This window comes from Lissotriton vulgaris, chromosome 4_1 (assembly GCF_964263255.1).
Source record: "Lissotriton vulgaris chromosome 4_1, aLisVul1.2, whole genome shotgun sequence".
NCBI lineage: Eukaryota > Metazoa > Chordata > Amphibia > Caudata > Salamandridae > Lissotriton > Lissotriton vulgaris.
Window position 1 is genome coordinate 1,804,015,734 of NC_141691.1, and position 25,252 is coordinate 1,804,040,985.

At 47.1% G+C, this 25,252-nt stretch overlaps 1 protein-coding gene across 1 annotated transcript in view; it reads left to right on the forward strand.

Moving 5' to 3' along the window:
• Nucleotides 1-25,252, forward strand: part of LOC147724582 (fibrocystin-L-like) — a 2,246,326-nt gene that overhangs the window by 248,424 nt on the left and 1,972,650 nt on the right. The window contains exon 13 of the mRNA XM_086918063.1: nt 24,557-24,825. Within this exon, the coding sequence (XP_086774189.1) occupies nt 24,557-24,825 (269 nt within the window). The remainder of the gene's footprint in view (nt 1-24,556; nt 24,826-25,252) is intronic.

The window sequence follows — 25,252 nt, forward strand, 5'->3', positions numbered from 1 at the left end:
CAGGGCATCTACTGCGTGAGGAACTAACACCAACAGTTTGTGTGATAACACTATTCCCTCACTCTGCCGTATGGCCACTGCTGTTGCTGCTACCGCTCGAAAACACCCAGGCAACCCTCGCGCTACAGGATCCAGAATGGCAGAGAAGTATGTACATGGTCTCTGCTTATCCCCGTGTAATTGTACTAATACTGACAATGCGCACCCATCATTCTCGTGCACGTACAATGTGAAAAGTTTCGTGTAGTCTGGTGTGCCTAACACGGGTGCGGAACAAAGGGCCTGCCTCAACTGTTCAAAAGCCTTCTGACATTCATCTGTCCACTCAAGGGGCATTGGTGTAGCTTTGGACAGTAATGCTAGCAAAGGTTTTATGATATGTGAAAAACCCATGATCCATTGTCTACAGAAGGACGTCAACCCTATGAAGGCACGTACATCTCTCTGCGTGCGTGGGACTGGTGTGTCTAAAATTGCTTGAATTCGATCAGATGTTAATGCACGCCCCTCCTTAGACAACAGATGACCGAGGTAGGTCACCTGAGGTCTACAGTATTGAAGCTTCTTCTTCGAAACCTTATGATTATTCTGTGCCAAAAAGGAAAGCAACGCAAGTGTACTCTGTTCACATTGTACATAAGAGTCAGCAGCCAGCAGAAGGTCATCCACGTACTGGATAAGAGCAACGCCAGACTGCAATTTAAAGGAATCCAACTGCCTTTTCAAAGCCTGACTATAGATGCTAGGACTTTCAGTATATCCCTGGGGAACTCGACAAAATCTATACGATTTATTATTTAGCGTAAAGCCAACCAGGTATCTGCTATCAGGATGAACAGGGATGGAAAAGAACGCATTCTTTAAATCAATTACACTAAACGTGGTGGCCGTTGGTGGAACCAAAGTAAGCAGGGTCGTAATATCGGACACCACCGGGTATTGAGGAATGACAATTTTGTTGATCTCTCGCAAGTCAATAATAAAGCGATAGATTTTGCCGTCAGTATCTCTCTTAAGGATCGGAAGAATAGGACTGTTGCAAACATTATAAGGGACCTCCTCCACAACCCCTGCAGAAATCAAATCCTGAACAATATGTGTCAATGCAAGTTCACCTTCTCTCGAAATCTTATACTGTGGCACTCGTGGTAGAGGGGCCCCCTCCTTAACAGTAATATGTATCGGTGGAATACGCATCTCTCCCACATCCGTATCTGAGGTCGCCCATAACGTGTGCGGGAGAGAGGCCAAAGCTGAAATATCTGAGATTGCGTAAAACCTGTCAGGGTCAGGATAATTGTCATTCAGGATAACCCGTACTCCCTCCGGGGCGCAACGTATTGTCGCTCGAAAATATTTAAGCAAATCAATACCCAGGATATTGTCTGGGGTATGGGGTGATAACAAAAATTGACCAAAACTAAAGTATTTGTCAAGACATAGTGCAAGGGGCTTGGACAATGGGCTGGGGGAGGGTGTGCCATCAAACCCTACACATGTAATCATTTCGCCAGACAGGGGAGCCCTCGGAACCAAGTTTTCGACAAAGCGCTACGTGTAGCTCCTGTGTCGACTAGAAATTGATCAGTAGAACCCAGAATACCCGCTGTTACATATGGACCCTGCTGATCTACCGGCACTTCAACTGATTCCTTACCCCATCCTACGCAGTCCTATGCATGCACATAATCCTGGTGTTCCACATTCTCTCCCTCCGAAATCTGATATTGATTCCGCCTATCAAACGTATTTCGTTCATCCTGGCCACGGCCCCTCTCCTCAACCTTTCCACGATCACCTCCGCCACCTCTCACTCCCATATAACCTCCTCTCGACCTTCCACTTCCTCGACCACGCTGACTACGCTGCTCACGAAGTACCGGACAATCTTCGGCCCAATGCCCAAACTCCTTACAATAAGCACATTGATCCTCCGCTATGTCCGTACGACCATATGACGTATTTCCTCCACCCCGTCGACCTCTATCATTCCCTCTACCCTGTGTTCCCCGAACCTGCGCCAACATCACCTTCGTTTTCAATTCCTTCGCCTTTTTCTCCACACTTTCTTTAGCCTCCAATTCCTGCCGCTCATAATACTGAGCCATAGTTAACAAGGACGCAGGGGTCGCCGTGGCCCAGGAACTTTCACTCGACTTCAATCGTTTCGCAATCTCCGGTAGGAGATTAGCCACATACTTATCTACAAACAAATGTCGACCCGTATCGTCTGTCAAAGATTGACCACTGTAATCATGAAATGCCTCCTCGAAGCGTGTAAAGAAATCTGAGACCGTTTCATCGGGTTTCTGCTTGCACGACGTTAGCATGGTCCAATCAATCTTTTTAGATGGAACAAGCGTCTTTAATTTAGTCAAAATAGCTGCCGGGAGATCTAGAATTAACTGACAAGGCTTACATGCTGGTTCCCTGTCCAAATCTGCAGCATTCATTTCTTTCCATGTCCCCCCCAATATCGTTTCATCATTATTTTTACGAATTTGCCGCCACATATCAGGTGGCAGAATTAACCCAAAGAACAAATCTATATCCACAAGAGTCATCACACAAGACGAAATAGCCCCTTCCACCCCTTCATAAAATGCCGCCGGATTTTTTCGAAGATCAGGTAACAAATTTTTCAACGCCATAACGTCTGCTCTATTCCACGGCGTATATACCCAATTATACACAAAATACCCTTTCGCATCCTTCGACAATTTATCATCATCCGTACCTTCCCCTTTAGGTGGAACATACAAAGGCGCGGCTTCACGCATAGGCATAACATGCAATGCAGAACTCTTATCTGAACCACGGAGAGAGCACTCCTTAATCTGCCCATTATTTCCCGAACCGGACTCCTTTTGCCTCCTTTTCCGCTCCTCCCGCAATCCGGCTGTCTCATCCCGTAGCGCGATCAGTTGCTTGAATAGGTCGTCAACATCTGAAAGATCAAAATCACCTTTAGCCAAATTCTCACGATACACTGACAACGATTTAGATTCTAACGTGTCTGAAAGTTCCCGATACGCGCCTACAACTTCATCCGCCAAACTAGACAGAAAATACATTAATTCAAGATCCGACCACGCTTTCTTTTCTGTTAACAACTGCTCCTGAGAAACACAATTCTTATTCACTTTACGAGCCCAACTACGCAGATGAGCGGACCTCGCCGTAGTAAACCTGAGAGCAGATATACCCTTGTGATCCGACTTATCCTGTCCATCGTCCTCTGAATCCCCAGCTGGAGCCGTCGGCGAAACATACGGAGGCGGTGACCGATCTAACAAAGAAAAATCATCAATTTCATTATTAAGGACAGGATAAAGTGGTCGGCGGATAGGAAATTGACCAGTCGTCTGCAATTTACGTTCCCGTTCCTCCCTTTCTTTCTTCTCCTGAGCCTCCTTTTCCTCAAGCTGTAAAGCCTTATCCCGAGCAGCCTTGCGCTGCTCTTTGTCCGCCAAGGCAACCTCACGCTTCATTCGCTCGCGCACCGCTTTCTCCCACATTCGCACGCAATCAAACATATTTTGTCTAGACCTGCGTTGAAACAAACATTGCTCTACAAACTGTACTTTACGTAAATCGAACGACCCATGTAGAGGCCATTGCAATTCAGAAATCGGCCTTTGTATACTTATGCCATAATTTGCTGTACATAATAGGGGGAAGGCCATGTTTGATGTACATCTCACGATTTGGTGTTCCCTCTGGGGGAGCCGGCTGTGATTCCGCTAACCTAATTGAGGTACCCTCTCCAAGACAGCACATCCCTCGGAGTGTGCTGAAAACAGGCATGTTCAAAAAGTATCACGAAAGCGTGACACCGTATAAAAAGGCACTTACAGTACTTCACACAAATGTGCCACTCAAAGGGAAAAAACAAAGTTAGAGAAACATCTCTACATGCCTGCCTATGTGAAGTGCACTACACATATAAGTTCAAAGATCACAAATTCACAATGTTAGCTAACTCAAATCAAAACGTAGGACTTCGGCAAGCGTCCGAGGACTGCCTTACCGATCACAAATCACAGAATTTCAGTAAGCGTCCGAAGACTACCTTACCGAACACAAATCATAGAACTTCAGTAAGCGTCCGAAGACTACCTTACCGAACGCAAAGCTTACCCAAATTCTCAAATTTCCAGATTCCAACTGCCAAGGTCTTGTAAGCCAAATCAGCCAAACGGCACTTTCTCAGCGATGCAGACACTCGAAAACTCAGTCGGAGACCGGCGCCACCTGGAAGGTCAGATCGGAAGGAAAGGAAAAAACACCGTGGCAGCCAAGACTCGGGTCACTCGTGGCAGCGCGCGTCCATGGCGAGTTTCCAAGCCTTCGTCACGACCTCTCCTTCGGGCATCCGAGTCGCCGATGAGTCCCTTCGTGGTCGCCAATTTGAAGTAATCAGGGTTCCCAAGGCCTACATGTTCCGAAGATAACCCACTTACATTCAAGAACTGTTGGCACGGAAACTGTAAAAGTCAAAGAACAAGTTTATTAAGACCCCATGGGGTGGTGGTACGCTCAAACAGCACCCTTCGGTAATGCAAGAGGTATCACACCGAACATCGGTGTGACCCTTCTTTTATATGATTCTACAGGTAATAAAACGTACACGCGGCACAAAGTTACAGAACATCATGTACATATAAGGGCATATTTTGGAATACTGCCAGCTTATTGGAGGGTTTCAAACCCACTGGTCAGTTTGCGGCACATTCCTGAGGAATGACTGGTCAGTGTGAACTGCGCATGTGTGGCTTGACCAGTACTAAAAATAGCCTGTTGCTGGGCAGACTGAAGTGGTCAGTGGAACGGACAACGGACTAAAGGGCACGCCGGCCACGAGGCCGTTCATGATCTAAGATGGCCGCCAACACATACAAAATGGCGTTTCTACGTATAGCTAATTTAAGCGGGAATCGTGTAGCAAAGCTAAGCGCTTACCCAGCCATCGTCAAAATACGACACTTAGGGACAGGAAAATAAAGGTTACTAGTGGACCTGCAGCACTCGGTGCCACCCACTTAAGTAACCTTTCAAACATGTCTCTCAAACCTGTCACTGCAGCCTTTGGGTGCACTTTTAATGGGCAGTTTAACATGGCAAAATAAACCTTTTGCCAGGCCTAAACCTCTGTTTTTAATACATATAACTCACCCCTAGGGTAGGTCCTAAACCGCGCACAGGGCAGTGTGCAATGTATTTAATAAGTTAGGCATGTACTTTTGAGTTGTACATGTCCGTGTATTAAAAAGAAAACTCTCAAATGAGTTTTTCACTATTGCCTACCTCTCCCATGGGATAATGTTTTGTTACCCTAATATCTTTAATAAGTGATAACTTTTTATTGTGAGCAGGTAGCAAAGTCATGTTTGTTGTTTGAGGAATTTTATTTAAAGCCCTATTTAATAGTAAAGTTGGATTTTTAGTCACAATTCTGAAGATGCCACATTTAGAAGTTGGCATTTTCTTGTCCTAACCATTTGGTACCTGCAGCATGTTGCTGAGCCACATGAGACTAGGTGTAGTTGGCAGTTGGCTTCGTGTATTCCTTCCAGACAGTAATAACAGAGGGTGTGGGTTTTGGAGGATCGGCTATCCTGGCTTGATGGGTGGTAGAGTTGTTACCTACCACACCTGCACTTCAAAAGTGCTGGGCCAGCACATTCAGAAATTACCTCACACTAGCCTGCTGTGTCCCCAGAACAACTGGAGCCAGGGCAGGGAGACAGGAAATTCCAGACACCTCTGTAGGGGAAAAACTCCCTTCAACTTCAAAGTAGATACCAGGTATAAATATTGGACCCTAAGACCCAACTCTTAAGATCACTTTTGGAACTGAGGCAGACTCCCAAGAAGGACTGTTCTGCTGCCTTGCCACTCTGCTGCTCTGTTCCTCTACTAAAAGGAACTGTACTGTTCTGCTGACTTGCTGCCTGGAGAAAAAAGATTAAAGCTGCACCTTGGACCCAGGACAATCAGGGTGACTCTAAAGAATATTTGGGCCTTGAGCCTTGCACCTGTATTCAGATTGCTTTGAGTCCTAACCCCCAAGTCGGGCTCTTGTCAGTCCTGGACCCTTGAAATAGGGAATACAGTGCTCTGCCAGCCCAGCTGTGGTTCCCATCAGAGCTGTTGCAGCACTACATAACCTAATGCAGCCCTTGCAGTTCCTCTTTGGAACCAATGCAATGTGATGCAACTTGATATGAAAGATTTAACAAATTGCAACAGTTGTAATGTAATTTATGAGGTTTTATGCCCGTGCCCTAAATTGTATGTGGGGCAAACAACACAAAAGGTGAAGACACGTATAAGCCAGCATCGGAGCCGCATAAGATGTGGGACTCTTAATGCCCCTCTAGTGGAACATTTTGCATCTATGAAAAACACAGCAGATGATATGAAATGGACAATTTTGAAATCCGTGAAACTACCACCGAGAGGTGGTAATCTGCAGCAACTCCTGAATCGTGAAGAACTCAAATCAATCATACAATTCAACACCATCCACACAGGACATAACCGAAGTGAAGACTAGACCACACTTCTGTGAAAGAACTATGCCGCAGATATGACTTGAGACAAACGATACATCTGCCAACCAGACAGAGTTGCTGGACCTAGCAATCTAGAGTTACGATGTTTTTAATTTTCACTGAACTGAAATATCGGTCACAATTTTTCCGCACAAGCATGTGCTCACCCACACTGATGATATCGGTATGCTTGCACTCCCCTCCCCTTGTCCAGTTAGCCGTCACATCTCTTTAAATGATGCCACTCCCAACTTGAGGCATGTTTTATAATTCACAAAAATCACCATGTAACCCATCAATGAGACCCTAGGCCATCTCAACACTTTAAGATGGCGCTCATAACCTCATCCTCGAGCCCTCGCCATCACTGAGTGAGCCATATACTAGGTAACCGTTCCAAGATAGCGCTCTGACTCACCAGCACGTGACCGGATTGCCAGACTACAAGTAACACTCCCATGCTCCTCACAAGGAACCGGCATCGAGACCGAGTATCCTGGTCATACGCGAGCTCCAATCCGACTCGGTAAGTAGCTCTCAACTAGGCACATGATTAAACCAAAAAACCCCAACTCCATATCCAATCGTGGTTCCGACATGAGACGCTTAACGAAATATACCTTTTATTTTCAGCGTCCCATTCCGACATCGATCGTGAAACGAGTGGCCGGCCATTGAGCCCTACTCAAACAACTCAATACCTTTACCCACTATTTAAGGTAGGCTTAACACACCTAATGTAGTAGGTTTCCCGACCTGACCCACTCGACCGAGTCACTTATAGCTCCATCTCAATGTCTGTAACTTTAATTATTTCTTTCCAGCCCGCCAAACCAGGCGTAATTGAAAGAACCAGGATAACTTCCCTCCAAATTCCTCATGGATTTTAACAGGAGTGTAAAACATAGCAATTAACGGGTATGCATTTTATACACTCTCTCCACTCCCCTTGTTCCTACGTCATCATGGTCCCCATTTACCAGTTTTTATTGTTCCCACAGTTCAGCCCAATGCCGCAACGGGACACATGAGAATATATCCAGCACTACCTGCGCTTCTGCTTGGATATCCAAAGACCTTTCTCCCCGTATGTTCCATTGAAAACCAGCCCATTCATTTCCCCAACTCTAACCTCTTATTCAGAGGTATGTCCGTTGTATATTCTCCAGCCTTATTGAATCACCGGGACACAGATCCCTGAACAAATATAGATGCACGGTGCTCGGCTCAATCACCAACTCACTGAGCCCTGAGCATTCCCTATCCACACGTCCTGCACGATCCTGTCCAGTCACTTGTTCTGCACAATCCTTCGTTTTTATCGCACCAACATCACTGCGATTCTGAGGTTTATTGTTTATTAAAGAGTGTACTTTGATCTGTAAACAAGCACTGTCACCCCACACAGTGACACACTGCGATTCCGGATTTTGTTACAAAGATGAAAGGCATGCGATGACCGCCCTTTGTCATTTTTTATTGTTTAAAAATCTTTTACTTTCTCTGTTTCTCCCAACAGGCTTTGTTACATTCAGGCAAATCTATTTTTAAGTCCTGATGATGATCCCAGTTATGTAATTGAGCAATACGGATCGAAACATCGACACCCATGAGTGGGCATACATGCAGTATATTTTAAATGTGATTTTGTATGTTCAACTCCAGGCGACACTGTCACTATCCTCTACTGCTTACAGTGCCCTGTTTGCTCTTTTTTCTTGCCTGAAAACACCCATTTCACTCTGTTCTACTTTCTTTCTCCCTTAGTACGTCACAGGCTTGTGCCACGCTACTTGTGTAGAAACATACTGTAATTATATCTGACATTGGTTTATAAATAAATTCCTTGTCCGGCTGGGCAAGGAGACTTTCACGTATAGTAGCCTATTGTGTTCTATACTGTATTGTGATGATTCTAAATAAGCTAGGAACCTCTGTTTCCATAACTTAACGCAACTTGACATAGGACCTCACATCACAGCCCTTGCAGCTCCACGTCAGGACTGATGCCACATGACGCAACTCGTCACGGGACTCCACATCGCTCATTGGATCTGACACTGTGCAAACCATGTCACGCAGTACCCATATTTTTCCTCATAACTGCAACTGCATGGCTAAACGCCATGCATCAAGGACATAAGGTACAATTCTCAGCGGGCCTTAACTGGTCCCTGTATCTGGCCTGTTGAACATTGCATAACGTATTTACACTTTGCATTTAACTTAAGCATGGCTGCTTTTTTGTCAAACCATCAGAGGGTTAAGCACAGATTTTTTTAGTGACGTTTTGTGTTTCACTCTACCAGGGGTTGTGGATTGGAAAGGGGTCACCCCCAACCAACAAACCAATTTCTCACAGAGATGTATCATCCCACTACTCCTGCTAGTTTGTTCAGTTCACATTTTACTCAGGAAGAGTTCTGCTTCTGTCTGGCTACATTTCATACCAATGCACTAGGGTAATTCTTCTTGTAATAGCTCAAGAGTTTTCAGAGCCTCCAGATTACCCACTGTTAAAATATCCATGTCTTAAATTGGTTCATTAGACAAGTCTCCCAAGATACTTTTTGCACATGACATATATACTTCAAATTTAGCTTGCTCACAAACTTGATGAGATCTATCTTAGTTGGTGCATAATGACTTTTTGTTATCGGGAAGAATGACAATCCAAAATCCAGAACTTCCTTTATTTCTTCATTTGTAAGTTTGTATTGACTCAAATGTATTATTGTTTTATCTTGTAATTGACTCCTTTCTTGGCCCCCTGTTTTCTGTGGATCTCCCCCTCAGTAACAATTGTTTTTGGTTTCTTTGTTTTTGTCTTTTAATTTGTCTTGGTTTCTTCCTATATTGGTACCTTTAAACATTTTGGATTTCCTCAGCTTTTTTCCAAGTTTCTCTGTTGTTACTCCTCTAATATATATATGTATATATACATTATATATACACCCCTCTAATATATTATATATATTACCTGCTGGTGATAGCCAGTAGGTAGCTATACTTAGGACCAAAGTTCCCATAGGAAAAGCGTTTGTTGTTAAGCCAATAACATTGGCACCATTTGACAAATCTTCACAAAATGTTCACAAAACTACCCTTTTTTGGTTCAGCTGCTGTAGTGATTTGTCAAGGGAGGAAGAGATAAAAGGGGGGTCCTTTTTTTAACACGAATGCAGCCCGAACTGCTGAACAGAATTACACCAACTTTGGCTGAAATCTAGAAGTTGGTTCAGAAAGCGGGCTTTTGTGATTTGGTGTAAATCTGTTCAGTAGTCTCATAGATATTCAGGTTTAAAAGATATAGGGCCTGGGAGCCCATATTCCTATTGAAATTTGATTGGCTGCCAACACTTTACCCAGGAAGTGTTGGCAGCCATCTTGGGACCAATGTACATGATAGCAAACAATTCAAATGCATTGTAGTGAATGGCAGGTTTTGAGAGTCCCAAAAAGGAAAACGTATAAAGGGTGATAACAGATTTTATTTACAATAAAAATCATTTTTTGATGTTACCATACTAATTTTAAGACTTGTGGTGTGTTCTAATGAGATTTTACCCTGTGGAAAATCCTTCTAAAGGGATTTCAGGAATCATGTTTGAAAGAAAACAGTTTTTTCATGATTTCCTCCAAAAGGGAAAATGAGTGAGTATTTTCTGTAAATTCACACTCAGCCACATGAAAATTAAGTTGCAGCCTCCCAGGGTGTTCTAAAGAACAACTAGAGCGTTAACAGTGTTACTTATGCTAAATAGTATGGCACACCTGAAGCTATGTTGATTGAATCAAACTGGTAAAACTTAAATCATTCAGGGGCACGTGCAGAAAGCTTTTTACCAGTTGCGACCAGTAAAATGCTTTTTCCTATACATCAACAGCATTTCATTTGTAAAATAGGTCATCGCAATTTTTGTGATTACATAATTTGCAAATGCATTTAGGGAATCACAGTATGCGATTCCCTTAATGCGATGTATAAGAATTTCTAAAATGCAACTTTGCATTTTGGAATCACAAATTACCATCAACCACAAGTTGATGTTAATTTGCTAATCCTTAGAAAAATGCACATAAGTGCATTTTTAAGTACCATGTGGCACACACACATGCACCTAAGGCATGTGTGTGAGCCACATGTGCACACTTAACTTTTTTAGGGTTGCATCAGGGGGGCCTTAGGCTCCCTAGCACCCTTGCTATTGCATTCGCAATTTGCGATTACCAATTTGGTAATCACAAATTGTGAATGCATTCCCATTCATTCCTATGGGCCCATAGGAATTAATGGGAATACATTGCTAATACCCATTTGCAATTTGCAATTCGATATTGGGAAACGTTAAGGATTTTCCAAAATATTTGCAAATCCTTCATGCATACGCATGTGCCATTACCAAATAGCGAATCCTTAACATTTGCAATTTGGTAATCGCAACTGATTACTTTGATGCATGTGCTCAATAATTTAGAAAGTAATAAAATGAGGGGGTTCCGTTTTTCATAGATATTACAGTTAGTGCTTTAGAAAGAAAAAATAGGAGACATTTCAAGTGAGTTCTCAAATATCTTCTTCTATTTCATTAAATGATTCTGACATGCAGGCTGAAACATGCACTTTCAACAAACGTACACATGCATGCATTGTGTGCATTAGATGGCATAACACACCATTGAGGGCAACACTGAGTCTATAATGGCATACACGGAGACAATAGAGGGAAGGTGGGAAGTGGTCAGGGGCAGCAAGCTGACAACACAGGGCAGGTGGGCTGGGCTGTGGCAGTACAAAAGACCATGCATGGCAAGCGGGAGGGTTAGTGGCAGCACATGGGCCGTGGTGGACAAGAGGGAGGGGGCAGGGGCATGCACAAAAGACCATGGAGGACAGAAGGGAGGGGTAGGGGCTGGGCACAGGCAAAAGAGGGCAGGGCAAGGGACTTCTCAACAGATCATGCAGGGCAGACAGGAGGAGCAGTTGCAGCACACCAGAGCATGGTGGGCAGAAGGAAGTGGCAGCAAAATGGACCATGGAGGACAGGTGGAGGGGATAGGGAAATGGAACTTTACCTGGAGAGTGGAGTGGAGAAGGCAGTTAAAGGGAGTAGACATCTTTCCATGCTAGGCAGGCATCCGACCATGCTAGCTAAGTGGGAGGGGCACTATCAGCTCAACAGAACACTCAAAGTAGATAGGAGGGTGGTAGGCCCATGGAATATGGTGGGCAGAAAGGAGGGAGCAGGGACATGCACACAGACATCTAAGCACAGTGGCTAAGCAGGAAGACAATGATGCTGCACATCAAGCTAAATAGAAGGCAGTGGCAGCACATCGGACCATACAGGAGGAAGGGGCTGTGGCATGGACTCGACAACAGAGGGTAGGTAGGAGGTAAATGAGACAGCAAGTTAACTGATAGGGCAGGAAAGAAGGGCTGTGGTAGAACAACAGCCACAGACAGTTGCAATGAGGGAGCCGTGTCATGGACATGGTCAATGGATGGAATGGAACTGGGGCAGGAATAGCAAATTTGGGTGGGATAGTACAAGTGTTTCTTGTATAGAATATATGTGCTGCAATAATAAATAGACAGAAAGAGGTGAAAATTCCTGAAGCCCAAGATTCCCTGAGTAAATCTTGAGTCTTGTTCGAAAGGGCTTTGAAGCAGTCTTGTGCCCTGAAATATTGCAAAAAGAAGGTTAATCACACATATTACTTGGCCATTCTCATCCTTTCAATTGTTCAACAACCATATCAAATCCTCTCTTACCTCTTTCAGTAGAACATTCTAATCTCTGTACCTTAAACCTCTCCTCAAACTGTTGACTTCCAACCTCTGTAATGCTCTGTAGTATAAAGGACCTGGAAATAAGCCTGATAAGATGAATGAAAAGGCATGCAACTCTTGCTAATGTCCTCAAAGCAGCAAGAGGACAGGGCAGCAATCCCTCAAAACAGTAGTCTTTCAGGGCAGCAGTTCAATAGTAGTACTCCAGGTGCCTCCTTCTTGAAGGTGGGAGAAACTTGTGCACAGTGGCTGTCAAGTGCATGGAATTGTGCGTCTCCCCTGCCCTGGCTCAAAGCTTGCTGCAGTGGCAATGTGGGGTTGGTAGGCCCTTTGCATGGAGGCAAAGCACACCCTATTCAGTTGCAAAGTGGGGCTTGGGGTTAACTGTGCCCCCTATCCTGCCACAGATGTCACTTTAAGGCACACCTAATCCCTTTATTGTGTGACTGTCTGTGAGAAATCCACCAATACTTGGTGTCAGTTACACCAAGTCATTTGACCCAAAGCAGGCTACATGCACAAGGGGGATAAGGGCAGTAAAATGCCAATTTTCAAAATGTTAATGAAAAATTGAACTTTAACAAAAAACAGGGTTGATCTTTGCAATTTCATAACACAAACATCAATAGCTACCTGTCCCAATTGGAAATTACAGCATAGTAAATGTAATAAGGAATCCCCAATGTTATCCTATGGAAGGGGTAGCCCTCACAGTAGTAAAAAACAAATCTAGAAGATTTACACTTCCAAACCATTTAAAACTTCAAAGTACATGTCCACCTTTTAGTTACACAGTATCCTGTCCTAGGGGTTACCTAGGGCCCTCCTTATAGGCTACGTATATGTAGTAAAAGGGGAGTTTAAGACTTGGCAAGAGGATTTTAATGTGTCAAGATCTACGTGGCACGGGTGAGCGCTGAACTCTACCCCAGTACAGAAGACAGATCACAGCTCGGAAGGCTCAGGAACTACAAGATCCGGCATGCCAAGCGTGTGCGTCACGCACCCGGAAATGAGTATAAAAGGAGCATGGGCCGAAGGGACATTGCCGAATATTTTGATTCCTGATCGGCTGTCCGTTGTGTCCCGTTTGTTCCGTGTTCACGGGAACAAGGAGCTGTGTTTAGTTCGACGTTGGAGTAAGTATCGCAGTTTGGAACTACGGTAAAGTCTCCAGGAAACGAGCGGCTGCTCGTTGTACTTTGCATCTGAGGAGTCTTGGTCGAGCGTTGGTTTCTACGCTCCCGAGACGGACAGGAATAGAGACGCCCACCAAAGGAGGTGGTTGCTGCGTCTCTGTTTTGGGTTGTTGGTTAATTACTGAACCATTTGGTAGAACACCTTGACTGGTGTTCCCGAGGCCATTAGGATTGCAGAGGACTCCTCAGTGTGCCCCCCCATCAGTCGTTTTTGAACGGCATTTTCGGCCGTTTCTCTGCACAGTGTCCTCTGTTGGCCGGACACCGGGACCGGTGTCCATGCAGAGGACGGTTGGATCCCGGCTCTTATAATTAGGAGCCAACGGCTGATGGGTAACGTATGAGAGACCTTGTGTTGCGAGACTTGTATCGCTCTTTCTATTTTTGTTTTCCTTATTCTATGTGTACTTGTGATTATTAAACAAGAACATAGAAATACAATTGTTTCCGTGGTTTGTTCTGCCATTAGTCCTCGATCCCGAGAAGTGGGGGATTACATAATATTCGACCTTAACATTTCAATCGTCTCCCGATTGAGGCAGACAGAACATGGCCACACTGGACGATGTGGTGGCAGCCTTGGCAGCAGTCCAAGTAGAGCTCGCGGCGTCCAGGCAGGAGAATGCGGATCTAAAGGCCAGGTTTGACGCAGCTCAGAGGAATCCCTTTGATGCAGGAAACGCCACCGTGCCTACCGCCCCTGCGGTAGTAGTAGAGATGCCTGTGACTGTTCCTCTAGCCAATCCGGAACGATACAGCGGAGACCCCGAGACTGTTCAAGTGTTCATGACTCAGGTGGCATTACATTTATCCTGCAAGCCCAAGGCATTTCCCACGAGTCAGACCAGAGTGGCCTTTCTCGTCTCGTACCTCGCTGGAAACGCGGCTCAATGGGCGGTGCCCCTTGTGGGCAGGGATGACCCCATCCTATGTGATTGGGGTGCGTTTCGTGAGGAATTCATGAAAGTGTTCGATAGACGGGCGGATACCTACACCGCTGATCGTGAATCACTCGAATTACATCAGGGCAACCACGACGTAGTACATTACTTAAACCCCTTTCGTCGACTAGTTGCGGAAACGAAATGGCCTGTGTCTAAACAAATAGCCGTGTTCCACCAAGGGCTGAGTGAAGATCTCAAGGATGTCGTAGCACAAATCGACCCCCAGCCCAAGACATGTGAAGGGCTAATAGCATTGGTCCTACGATTGGATCATCGGTTAGGGAAACGCAGAGGAGATCACAAAAAGAGAGTGAAAACCTTGCCCTCCCCGGGGACGCCAGGGGCTTCAGAAAGCAGTGTCTCTAATATAGCCGAGCCCATGGATATTGGGGCCGTTCGGGCCAGTCTTACCGCCACAGAAAAGGAAACCCGACGTAAACAGGGCCTATGCCTGTATTGCGGCAAAAAGGGACATTACGTCCGTGAATGTCCGGCTAAACCAAAGACTATCCGCAACAGGGCGGGTAGGCCTGTAACCGCTGCCATCGATGTCCCGTCTGAAAACTCCCTGACTCCCTGAGAGACGAAGGGACCTCTCGGAGTCGCACTGTCATCCCTTCTTTATTGAGTCCTTCTGGATCCCCACCACAGCACATCTACATCACAGTCCACATCTTCGTAGACGCCAGGTGGAAGGCGGTAGAAGCCATGGTGGACTCCGGGGCCACAGGTGTTTTTATGGACCAAGAAGAGGCAGGTCGACTGGGGATCAGCCTGGTACCCAAGGAACGCCCTGAGAATGTGTATGCGGTAGATGGAAGACGACTGGTCACAGGCCCCATAGGGCACCACACACGTGTGCTACCAGTGAGGTATGGAAAAGTTCATGAAGAGGGCATCGATTTTAGCATCATTCGAGCCCCAAAGTACAGGATCATCTTGGGCCTTCCCTGGCTAGTGAAACACAACCCGACAGTGGATTGGGCAACCCACCAGATCAGAATGACATCACCGTATTGCAGCCAACACTGTGGAGTGCAGACGGTGCACACATCCGGAGCAACAAGAGAATACATGGTGGCCACAGCGGCCGAGAAAGCAGTTGTGTTGCCCGAAGTCTACCTTGCCTTTCAGGACGTCTTCGATGAGGCTAGGGCTGAAGTGCTGCCCCCGCACCGAGTCTACGATTGCCAGATTGATTTGGTTCCAGGTGCCAGCATCCCTAGCGGCAGGTTGTACGCACTGACTGAACCGGAGAACCTCCATTTGCGCTCATACCTAGATAAACTCCTGGGTTTAGGGTTCATCAGACCCTCAAAATCTCCCGCCGCTCCACCCCTTTTCTTCATCCCGAAGGCCAATGGTGAGTTAAGGGCCTGCGTAGACTTCCGGGAGCTGAACGCTATCACCGTGAAGAATCGGTATCCTCTGCCGCTCATAAGTGTCCTACTGGAACAGGTGAAACAGGCCCAGGTGTACACGAAACTGGACCTCAAGGGGGCATATCATCTGGTGCGGATGCGCGATGGCGACGAGTGGAAGACGGCGTTTAAGACCCGTTTCGGCCTCTTCGAATATCTAGTCATGCCGTTCGGGCTCTGCAACGCCCCTGCGGCCTTTCAGTACTTCTTAAATGAGGTGTTCAGAGACATCATGGATGAGTACGTAGTGGTGTACATAGACGATATTCTCATCTATTCCAACAATGAGGAGGACCATGTACGCCACGTGGCCAACGTACTCCAGAGGCTCAGAGATCACCAACTGTTTTGCAAACTCAGCAAATGCGACTTCCACGTAACATCTGTGGAATTCTTGGGAGTGATGCTGAGTCCTGCAGGACAGGAAATGGCGGAACGCAAGGTTAAGGCCGTGGAAGAATGGCCAGCCCCACAGGGGGTGAAAGACGTACAGTGCTTCATTGGGTTCGCCAATTTTTATCATCGCTTCATCGATGGGTTTTCAGGATTGGTGGCCCCTATTACACAGTTGCTGCGGAAGGCGCAGCCCTTCAAATGGACCGCAGATGCGCAGAACGCCTTTGTAAAACTGAAGAAAGCTTTTATTTCTGCGCCAATCTTGGCTCATCCGAATCCTGAATTACCATATGTGGTGGAAGCAGACGCTTCCGAGGTGGCCATAGGAGCCATACTGTCTCAACGACACCAACACTCTGGGGTGTTACACCCTGTGGCGTTCATGTCCCGAAAGCTGAACACTGCAGAAAGGAATTACCATATTGCAGAGAAGGAACTCCTTGCCATAAGGGACGCTTTTGCGGAGTGGAGACACTGGCTGATGGGGGCCAGACATGAGGTGACGGTGTACACGGACCACCGCAACTTGCAGTTTATGACGGCAGCAAAACACCTGTCACCGTGGCAAATACGGATGATGCTTTTCTTTTCTGGATTTCGCTTCCACATCACCTACAGGCCCGGCTCAGAAAACAGGAAAGCGGACGCCTTGTCCCGTCAATCGTCTGCGATAGAATCACCCCCTGCTCCAGTGCACTCAATCATCCCGCCGGATGCGGTGATAGGGGCGGTACAACCTGACCAGTTCCTAAAAGGGGTCCAGAAAGGAATCTGTACATTCGCATGGAGACAATGGCTATCATGCCATAAGGAATGGAAGACGGTAGACGGCATGCCTATGCATGGCAACCGTTTTCTGATACCCACTCACCGTTTGAGAAAGCAGGCGTTTGCTTGGTGCCACACGTCGCCATGCGCGGGCCATTTGGGGTTCGAGAAAACCGTGTCCAGTCTGGGTAGACACTTCTGGTGGCCATCGATGCGGTTGGACGTCCGTCGATGGGGAATGGAGTGCACCGTGTGTGCAACAGCGAAACAGGACCACCGCAGACCACAGGGCCTGCTGCAGCCTCTTCCATCACACAGCAAACCATGGGAAAGTATTTCCGTGGATTTTATAGTGGGGTTGCCAAAGGACCAGGACTGTACGGCAGTGATGGTGGTAGTGGACTACCTCACTAAGATGGGGCACTTCATTGCCTGCAAGAAAGTACCCTCGGCAGGCCAGCTAGCCTTGCTCCTCCTGAAAAATGTGGTACGGCTGCATGGATTACCCACCACTATCATATCGGACAGAGGCTCGCAGTTCATGGCACAGTTCTGGAGGAAGTGGTGTTCGGCGCTGCACGTCAAATCGGCTTTGTCTACCAGCTATCACCCGCAAACGGACGGCCAGACGGAACGCCTTAACCAGTCCCTCAAACAATATCTACGATGTTTTGTAGATCAAGGAAAGGAGGAATGGGTTGATCACCTATGGCTGGCCGAAATTGCCTACAACAACGCTACCTACAGCTCCACCAAGTCGTCCCCATTCTACTCCAATTATGGTCACCATCCCAGGTTCCTACCTTTCGTTCACCCGGCAAGAATCCTACAGGTGCCAGAAGCTGCAAGAAGAGTGGCCCGCATCAAAGAGGCTCTTCTTCGATCTCGTCCATATCTGGAGGCAGCCAAGAAGTCATACAAGGCTGCTGCGGACAAGAAGCGGGGACCGGGACCTCTGTACATGGTGGGGGAGTATGTGTGGGTGTCCACTAGGAATCTACATTTCCGGAAGCGAAGCATGTTTCACCCTAAATTCATAGGACCGTATCGCATTACCAAGTGCCTCAGACCTGTGAATGTACGCCTGTGTTTGCCTAGCCACTTGAGGATCCATCCGGTGTTCCACGTATCCCTCCTGAAACCGGCCACTAAAGGCGATCGATTGCCCTCGACTCCTGTGTCAGTTGCCGCCGATGTGGAGTATGAAGTCGAAGGGATTCGGGACTCCAAGTGGCGGGGAGGCAAGCTGTGGTATCTGGTGGCCTGGAAGGGATACGGCCCAGAGGAACAATCATGGGAACCCGAGGCTGGCATCAACGCACCTCGGTTAGTCGCGGCCTTCCACAAAAGACGCCGGAATAGCGCGGGGCCTGTTCGGAGGGGCGGATAGGGGGGATGTACTGTCAAGATCTACGTGGCGCGGGTGAGAGCTGAACTCTACCCCAGTACAGAAGACAGATCACAGCCCGGAAGACTCAGGAACTACACGATCCGGCATGCCAAGCGTGTGCGTCACGCACCCGGAAATGAGTATAAAAGGAGCATGGGCCGAAGGGACATTGTCGAATATTTTGATTCCTGATCAGCTGTCCGTTGTGTCCTATTTGGTCCGTGTTCACGGGAACAAGGAGCTGTGTTTAGTTCGACGTTGGAGTAAGTATCGCAGTTTGGAACTACGGTAAAGTCTCCAGGAAACGAGCGGCTGCTCGTTGTACTTTGCATCTGAGGAGTCTTGGTCGAGCGTTGGTTTCTACTCTCCCGAGACGGACAGGAATAGAGATGCCCACCAAAGGAGGTGGTTGCTGCGTCTCTGTTTTGGGTTGTTGGTTGATTACTGAACCATTCGGTAGAGCACCTTGACTGGTGTTCCCGAGGCCATTAGGATTGCAGAGGACTCCTCAGCGTGCCCCCCCATCAGTCGTTTTCGAACGGCATTTTCGGCCGTTTCTCTGCACAGTGTCCTCTGTTGGCCGGACACCGGGACCGGTGTCCATGCAGAGGACGGTTGGATCCCGGCTCTTATAATTAGGAGCCAACGGCTGATGGGTAACGTATGAGAGACCTTGTGTTGCGAGACTTGTATCGCTCTTTCTATTTTTGTTTTCCTTATTCTATGTGTACTTGTGATTATTAAACAAGAACATAGAAATACAATTGTTTCCGTGGTTTGTTCTGCCATTAGTCCTCGATCCCGAGAAGTGGGGGATTACATAATGCCAAGCTGACATGGCAGTTTACAACTGCACTCAGGCTGCAGTGGCAGGCTTGGCACATGTTTTATAGTGCCACTTAAGTGGGAGGCAGAATATGTGTTGCAAGCCCACTAATAGAATCTAATTTGTAGGCACTGGGTATATGGTATACCACTCTACAAAGGACTTATGAGTAAACTAAATATGCCATTCAGGTGTATGCCATTCGAACCATGTTTAAGGTACCACTGATAAGAAGTGGTAAAGTGCACAGAGTCCTAAGGCCAGCAAAACAAATTCAGCATACAGTGGAGGGTAAAAGGCAAAATGTTAGGGGGTATCCCTGAAGTGAGGAATAGGTCTAACATCTATATTGGCCCATGTGGTTCATTAACGGTTCTCCTTTTCTTCATGAATTGCATTGCATACAATGAAGGGGCTATCTTAATTTGAGAGCATTATGAAAGTGCTTAATTACAAAAATGACAACCTTTTAGGGCTATGATAGTATAATGGCTGCTTCAGTAGTAATACAAGTAATACAGTAATAGGACCATGGCCCTGGGTGCAAGCAAGGAAATGGTCTCCCCGTCAACTGAATTAATAGTAAAATAGAGACATAATTCGAGTTCATTGGGCCCTTAAGGCACATGGGCCCCTGTGACACTGCACCTGCTGCATACTGAAAATTAAAGAAGGACCATACAGTTACATAATAAAATACCACTTATCCAAAAGCCTCCTCACTCAGCAACTCCACCCCAACCATCGTGGAAAACGACGACCCCAACACCGCAGACCGAACCCTGCACAGATGGATCTCTGACAGCACCAACACCATAGCCCCTCTCAAGAAAAACAACAACACCCACGCCAGGAAAGCCAGATTGTTTACCACCGAACTTCGAGAGTCAAGATGCACTTGCTGCGGCCACAAAAAGGCCTGGAGGAACACCAAATCATCTGAAGCCCACAACAACTTCAAAGCCGCAATCAACTCCCACCACCAACTCATCAGAGAAACCTGAAAAAAGCAATTGAAGACAGAATCACCACACAAGCACACAACAGCATAGAACTCTTCAACATCATCAAGGAGTTCACCCAACTCACCAGCGAATCTACTGACATCCCCCTCACTAGACTTCTGCGACATACTCAGCACCTATTTCCACCACAAAATCAAGAGTGTCTGACCTGTGGACTCTGGGGACTTTACCACTGCCGATCAGTGCTAAAGTGCATATGCTCTCTGTGTAAATTGTTATTGTAATTGGTTATCCATGATTGGCATATTTGTATTACCATGAAGTCCCTAGTAAATGCACTGAGTGTACCAGGGCTGGTGATCCAAATGCTACTAGTGGGCCTGCAGCACGGATTGTGCCACCCACATGAGTAGCCCTAAAATGGTGTCTCAGGCCTGCCACCGCAGTGCCTGTGTGTAGTCTGTGATCTGCCATGTCAACCTGGCCAGTGTCCCCACTGACCATGCCTAACTCCTCCCTTTCTGTACACATTGGGCACTCCTATGGAAGGCCCAAGGTACCCCCCTGGGCAGGTTGCAGTGTATGTGAAAGGTAGAGCATGTACTAGTGCAGGTGACATGCTCTAGTAGTGAATTACAGCTATTTCCGTTTTTCACATTGTAAGGCTATCTTGCCCATAGGCTATCATGGGGAATGCTGGCTACAGTGGCTACCTGCATCTTCCCATTGGAGCAAGATAGGAAATACAAGTCTATTATCCCTGAATTTAATAACACATCTTTTAGGAAAGGTGTTTTTTAAATCCTGTGTTTGAGAACAGCACTTTTAGAAAGTGGCTGTTCTCTTGTCCGAACTTTCTGTGTGCCTTGGCCTGTTTGTGAATTGACTGTCTGGTTTGTGAGTGGCAGGGGCTCGGTGGCTCCAAGAGGCGGAGTGGGCCATCCCTGGGCTGAATAGCCACATCTGCATTGAGAGTGGTGGGAGTGGATAGCACCTGGGCCTGAATAGGGCTGTGCCTGCCTTCCACAATCCTGGCTTCACCTCCTGCTGGGAGGCTGATGAACCTGCCCCTCTCTTAAAAGAAAGGAGAAACCAGGAAAACGAAGTGCTCAAGGAACACCCAGAACTGGTTCAGACCGGGTTAAGAGCGCTCCTGCACAAAGGGAACAAAGACTTTTAGGGGTATAAGTATAGGACCCCAGACTACAGAAAATTAGATCATCCTGGAATCAAGAAGGAACCTCTGCCAAGGAGAAAGCTGGAAGACTGAAGAAGGAAGACTGACCTGCTGTTTGCTTTTGGACTGACCTGCAGTTGTTTTGCTGACAAGGAGAGGGGAAGGAGTTTGCTTTGTGCTGTGTCCCCTTGCTTGAAAGAATCTACAAGGGCCTGAGAAGAACTGGCTCCCTGTTAAGAAGTCCCAGAAACAGAAGGACTTCACCCCCAGCTTCCCTTAACTCTACTGAGAGAGTTATGTCCTTCCTTGAGTGTTTGGGCCAGTTGTGGTGCCTCTGGAAGTTGTACCTGTGTTGGGAAGCTAGAAATCAAGATTCTAAAGACTTTCTGCAAAGTTTCACGCATCGCTCGTTTGCGGAGCGCATCCCCGACAGTGCGAGGAAATTCCCGCAGTCGCGAAGGCCAAGTCGTTATAGCACCTGTTGCCACTGCAAGAGCCGACGCATCCTTCGCTTGCGGAACACAGCAGTCTGGTGAGAGAAGATTACCATTGTTGCGAGTATCATCGCAGAGCCTGTCGTCGCTGGGTAAGATCGTCGAACTGCTTGCTTGCGGACCGCATCGCTTCGCTATGAGAGTCGTCGCAGAGCCATCGCAGCGAGGGGCCACGTGAGGAGAAGATCGACGCTGCGCTTCGCCGCCGCATCAGAGATTGTCGCCGTCCCGAAGATCGTCGCATCATACCTTTGCAAGATGCTTCCTACGAAACCTGCCCACCGGAATCCACACAAGGTATGGCATCCCTCCCCATACAGACCGAGTCACTGCAACACGCCTGCTGCGCCCAGCTGGTTTGACGCATCGCCTCCCCAGGGTTTCAGGAGTGACGCATCGCTTGTTTTTCAACGCTGCAGCTTTCACTTGGAACTTTTGTCACATCTAAAGGTACTGTTGGCTAAAACGTGACTCAACTTTGGATTATTTTAATGCAACCTTAAGAACAATTTTGAAACCATATTCTTGAACTGTGTATGTTGGAAGGTTGTCGTTTTGGTCTTGTTTAGTTTAGATTAAATACCTTTATTTTTCTAAACTCTTGTGGAGTTCAATTTTTCACTGTGTTACTGTGAGTGTTGGTACAAATACTTTACACTTTGCCTTCAATAAGCCTGACTGCTCGTGCCAACCTACCAAGGGGGTGAGCAGGGGTTATCTGAAGAGTGTTTCCTTCTTACCCTGACTAGAAACGAGGGTCCCTATTTGGACAGTGGTACTTACCTCTGCCAACTAGAGACCCCAAGATCTAACAAAGAGCATCTGCAACAACTTCGCCGAAGACAACCAACACATTGAACGCTCAATAACCACCCCTGACAGCCTGAAGCCAGCGATCTACAAGTGGGCAGCCTTTTCCACCGAAGACACACTGAAGAAGATGAAGTCAATCCACTCCGGAGCCCCCACAGATCCCTATCCCCACTACATCTTCAACAGAGCGGCTGACACCATTGCACCCATGCTCCACCACACCATCAACCGCTCCATTGCGAACGCCTCTTTCCCCGATGACTGGAAACACGCCAAGGTCAACCCCCTCCTGAAGAAACCCTTGGCAAACCCCACCGACCTCAAAAACTACAGACCCATCTCTCTGCTCCCGTTCCCAGCAAAAGTCATCGAGAAAGCCATCAACGCCAACTCGCCACATTCATCGAAGTGCACAACATCCTCGACTCCTGTCAATCCGGCGTCAGAAAAAAACACAGTACGGAAACCGCCCTCCTCGCCGCTACATATGACATCTGCACCCTACTGGACAAAGGAGAAACAGTAGCCCTCATCCTCCTCGACCTCTCAGCGGCATTCAATGGTCTCTCAGCGCATCCCAACATGCAGAATCCATGACGCAGGGATCTGGGACAAGGCCCTCGACTGGATCCGCTCCTTCCTCTCTGGCAGAACGCAGGGGGTCAGACTCCCCCCTTATCTCTAGGACCCTAAAACTACCACTTGTGGAGTCCCCCTTCAACGTCTACTTGGCTCCGCTCACCCCCATCGTCAGAACCTACAGGATCAACATTGTGTCGTACGCAGACGACACCCAACTCATCCTCTCTCTATCCAACAAACCCAACACTGCCAGACACAACTTTCGTGAAGGCAGGGAAGCTGTCGCCAAATGGATGAAAAACAGCTGCCTACAACTGAACACCAACAAAACAGAAGTACTCATCATAGGCCCAAACCCCAACACTTGGAACGACACCTGGTGGCCACCCGTTCTCGGAAGCCCAGCAACCTCCACGGACCACGCGCGCAACCTGAGAATCATCCTGGACTCCGAGCCCAAAATGGATCGCCAGATCAACTCAGTCTCATCCTCCTGCTTCCACACCCTCTGCCTCCTACTTAGGACTTTCAAATGGATCCCCCTCGAACACAGAAAGACCGTCAAGCATGCCCTTGTCACCAGCAGACTCGACCACGGCAATGCACTCTATGCCGGAGTAAACAAAAACCTCACAGCAAACCACAGAACATCCAGAATGCCACAGCAAGACTGATCCTCAACACTGCCAAATTTCCCAGCTTCTGCACACACTCCACTGGCTCCTCATTGAGGCTAGAGTCCCCTTCAAGATGCTCACCCAAGCACACAAGGCCCTCCACGACACCGGACCAGCATACCTGAACAGCCGACTCAAATTCCATGCACCCTAAAGAACTCTGCGATCAGCTCAGCTCTCCAACGCCGTGTCCCCCCGCACCAGAAAGACCAGATCGGGAGGCCACTCCTTCTCCTTCCTCATGACCAGAGCCTGTAACGCCCTTCAACTCCACTTCAGACAGACAACATCACTCCCCATCTTTGCAAAAAACCTCAAAACCTGGCTCTTCAGCAAACCCCCTCCTTGGAGCATGCATCCCCCCCACCCCCAGTGCCTTGAGACCCTTACGGGTGAGTAGTCGCGCTTAACAAAAGCCTAATTGATTGATTGATTGAAAGCAATTTGGTAAGCATAGTTACAAGTCGACATAATGGAGATACACATTAGTAATAATATTAAGATGGTGGCAAATGTTGATTATTATCTTGATTTTATATTTCTCTTTATCAAGGGGGAAGAGGACTAATGCTCCAGGTGTGGAACAATACCAACCCTTCTCTCTTAGAAGATGCACTCACATACAACGAAAACACCACCGGATATGCTGGTGCATCATGGGTAGATTCAGCATCCTACAAGTGGCCCTCAGGCCAGAGTGCATTTGTTGCTCGTCTCCGTGGATTCTTTGTGCCCCCTGAATCAGACAATTACACATTCATCATAAAAGGAAGCAGCCGCTTCGCACTCTATTTTAGCCAGACTGGAAATCCTCATGATAAGGTAACTCTACATTACAAAAACAAGCTTCTTCTCTGTATCATTTTTTTTTATTTAGCAGTTTAATGTGGTGAAGAGAAGGGCACAGGTGAAATGCGCAGTCTCAGGCAGTACATAGGAGAGCTAAGCGGGATTTACTAGCTCACATAGTATTGCTATGTTCCAGGTTATGAAAAATGTAATGGTTCTGGCAGCACCCAGGTTACACTAATCATACAGAGTAGGGTAAAGGACAGCACTCCTGATTATAATGTATTTACATGGTTTGAAGGTATATTTCAACTTGCCCAAACATCAGTTTATTAATTTATGAAAATACACACATTTGACTGTCAAACAAACACCGTTAATTTTGTATGCACGTGCTGTTGTTAGCTGCTAATGGAGCTGTTTTAGGATCCTTCAAGCGGACTCCAAGTTCCAGATTTCT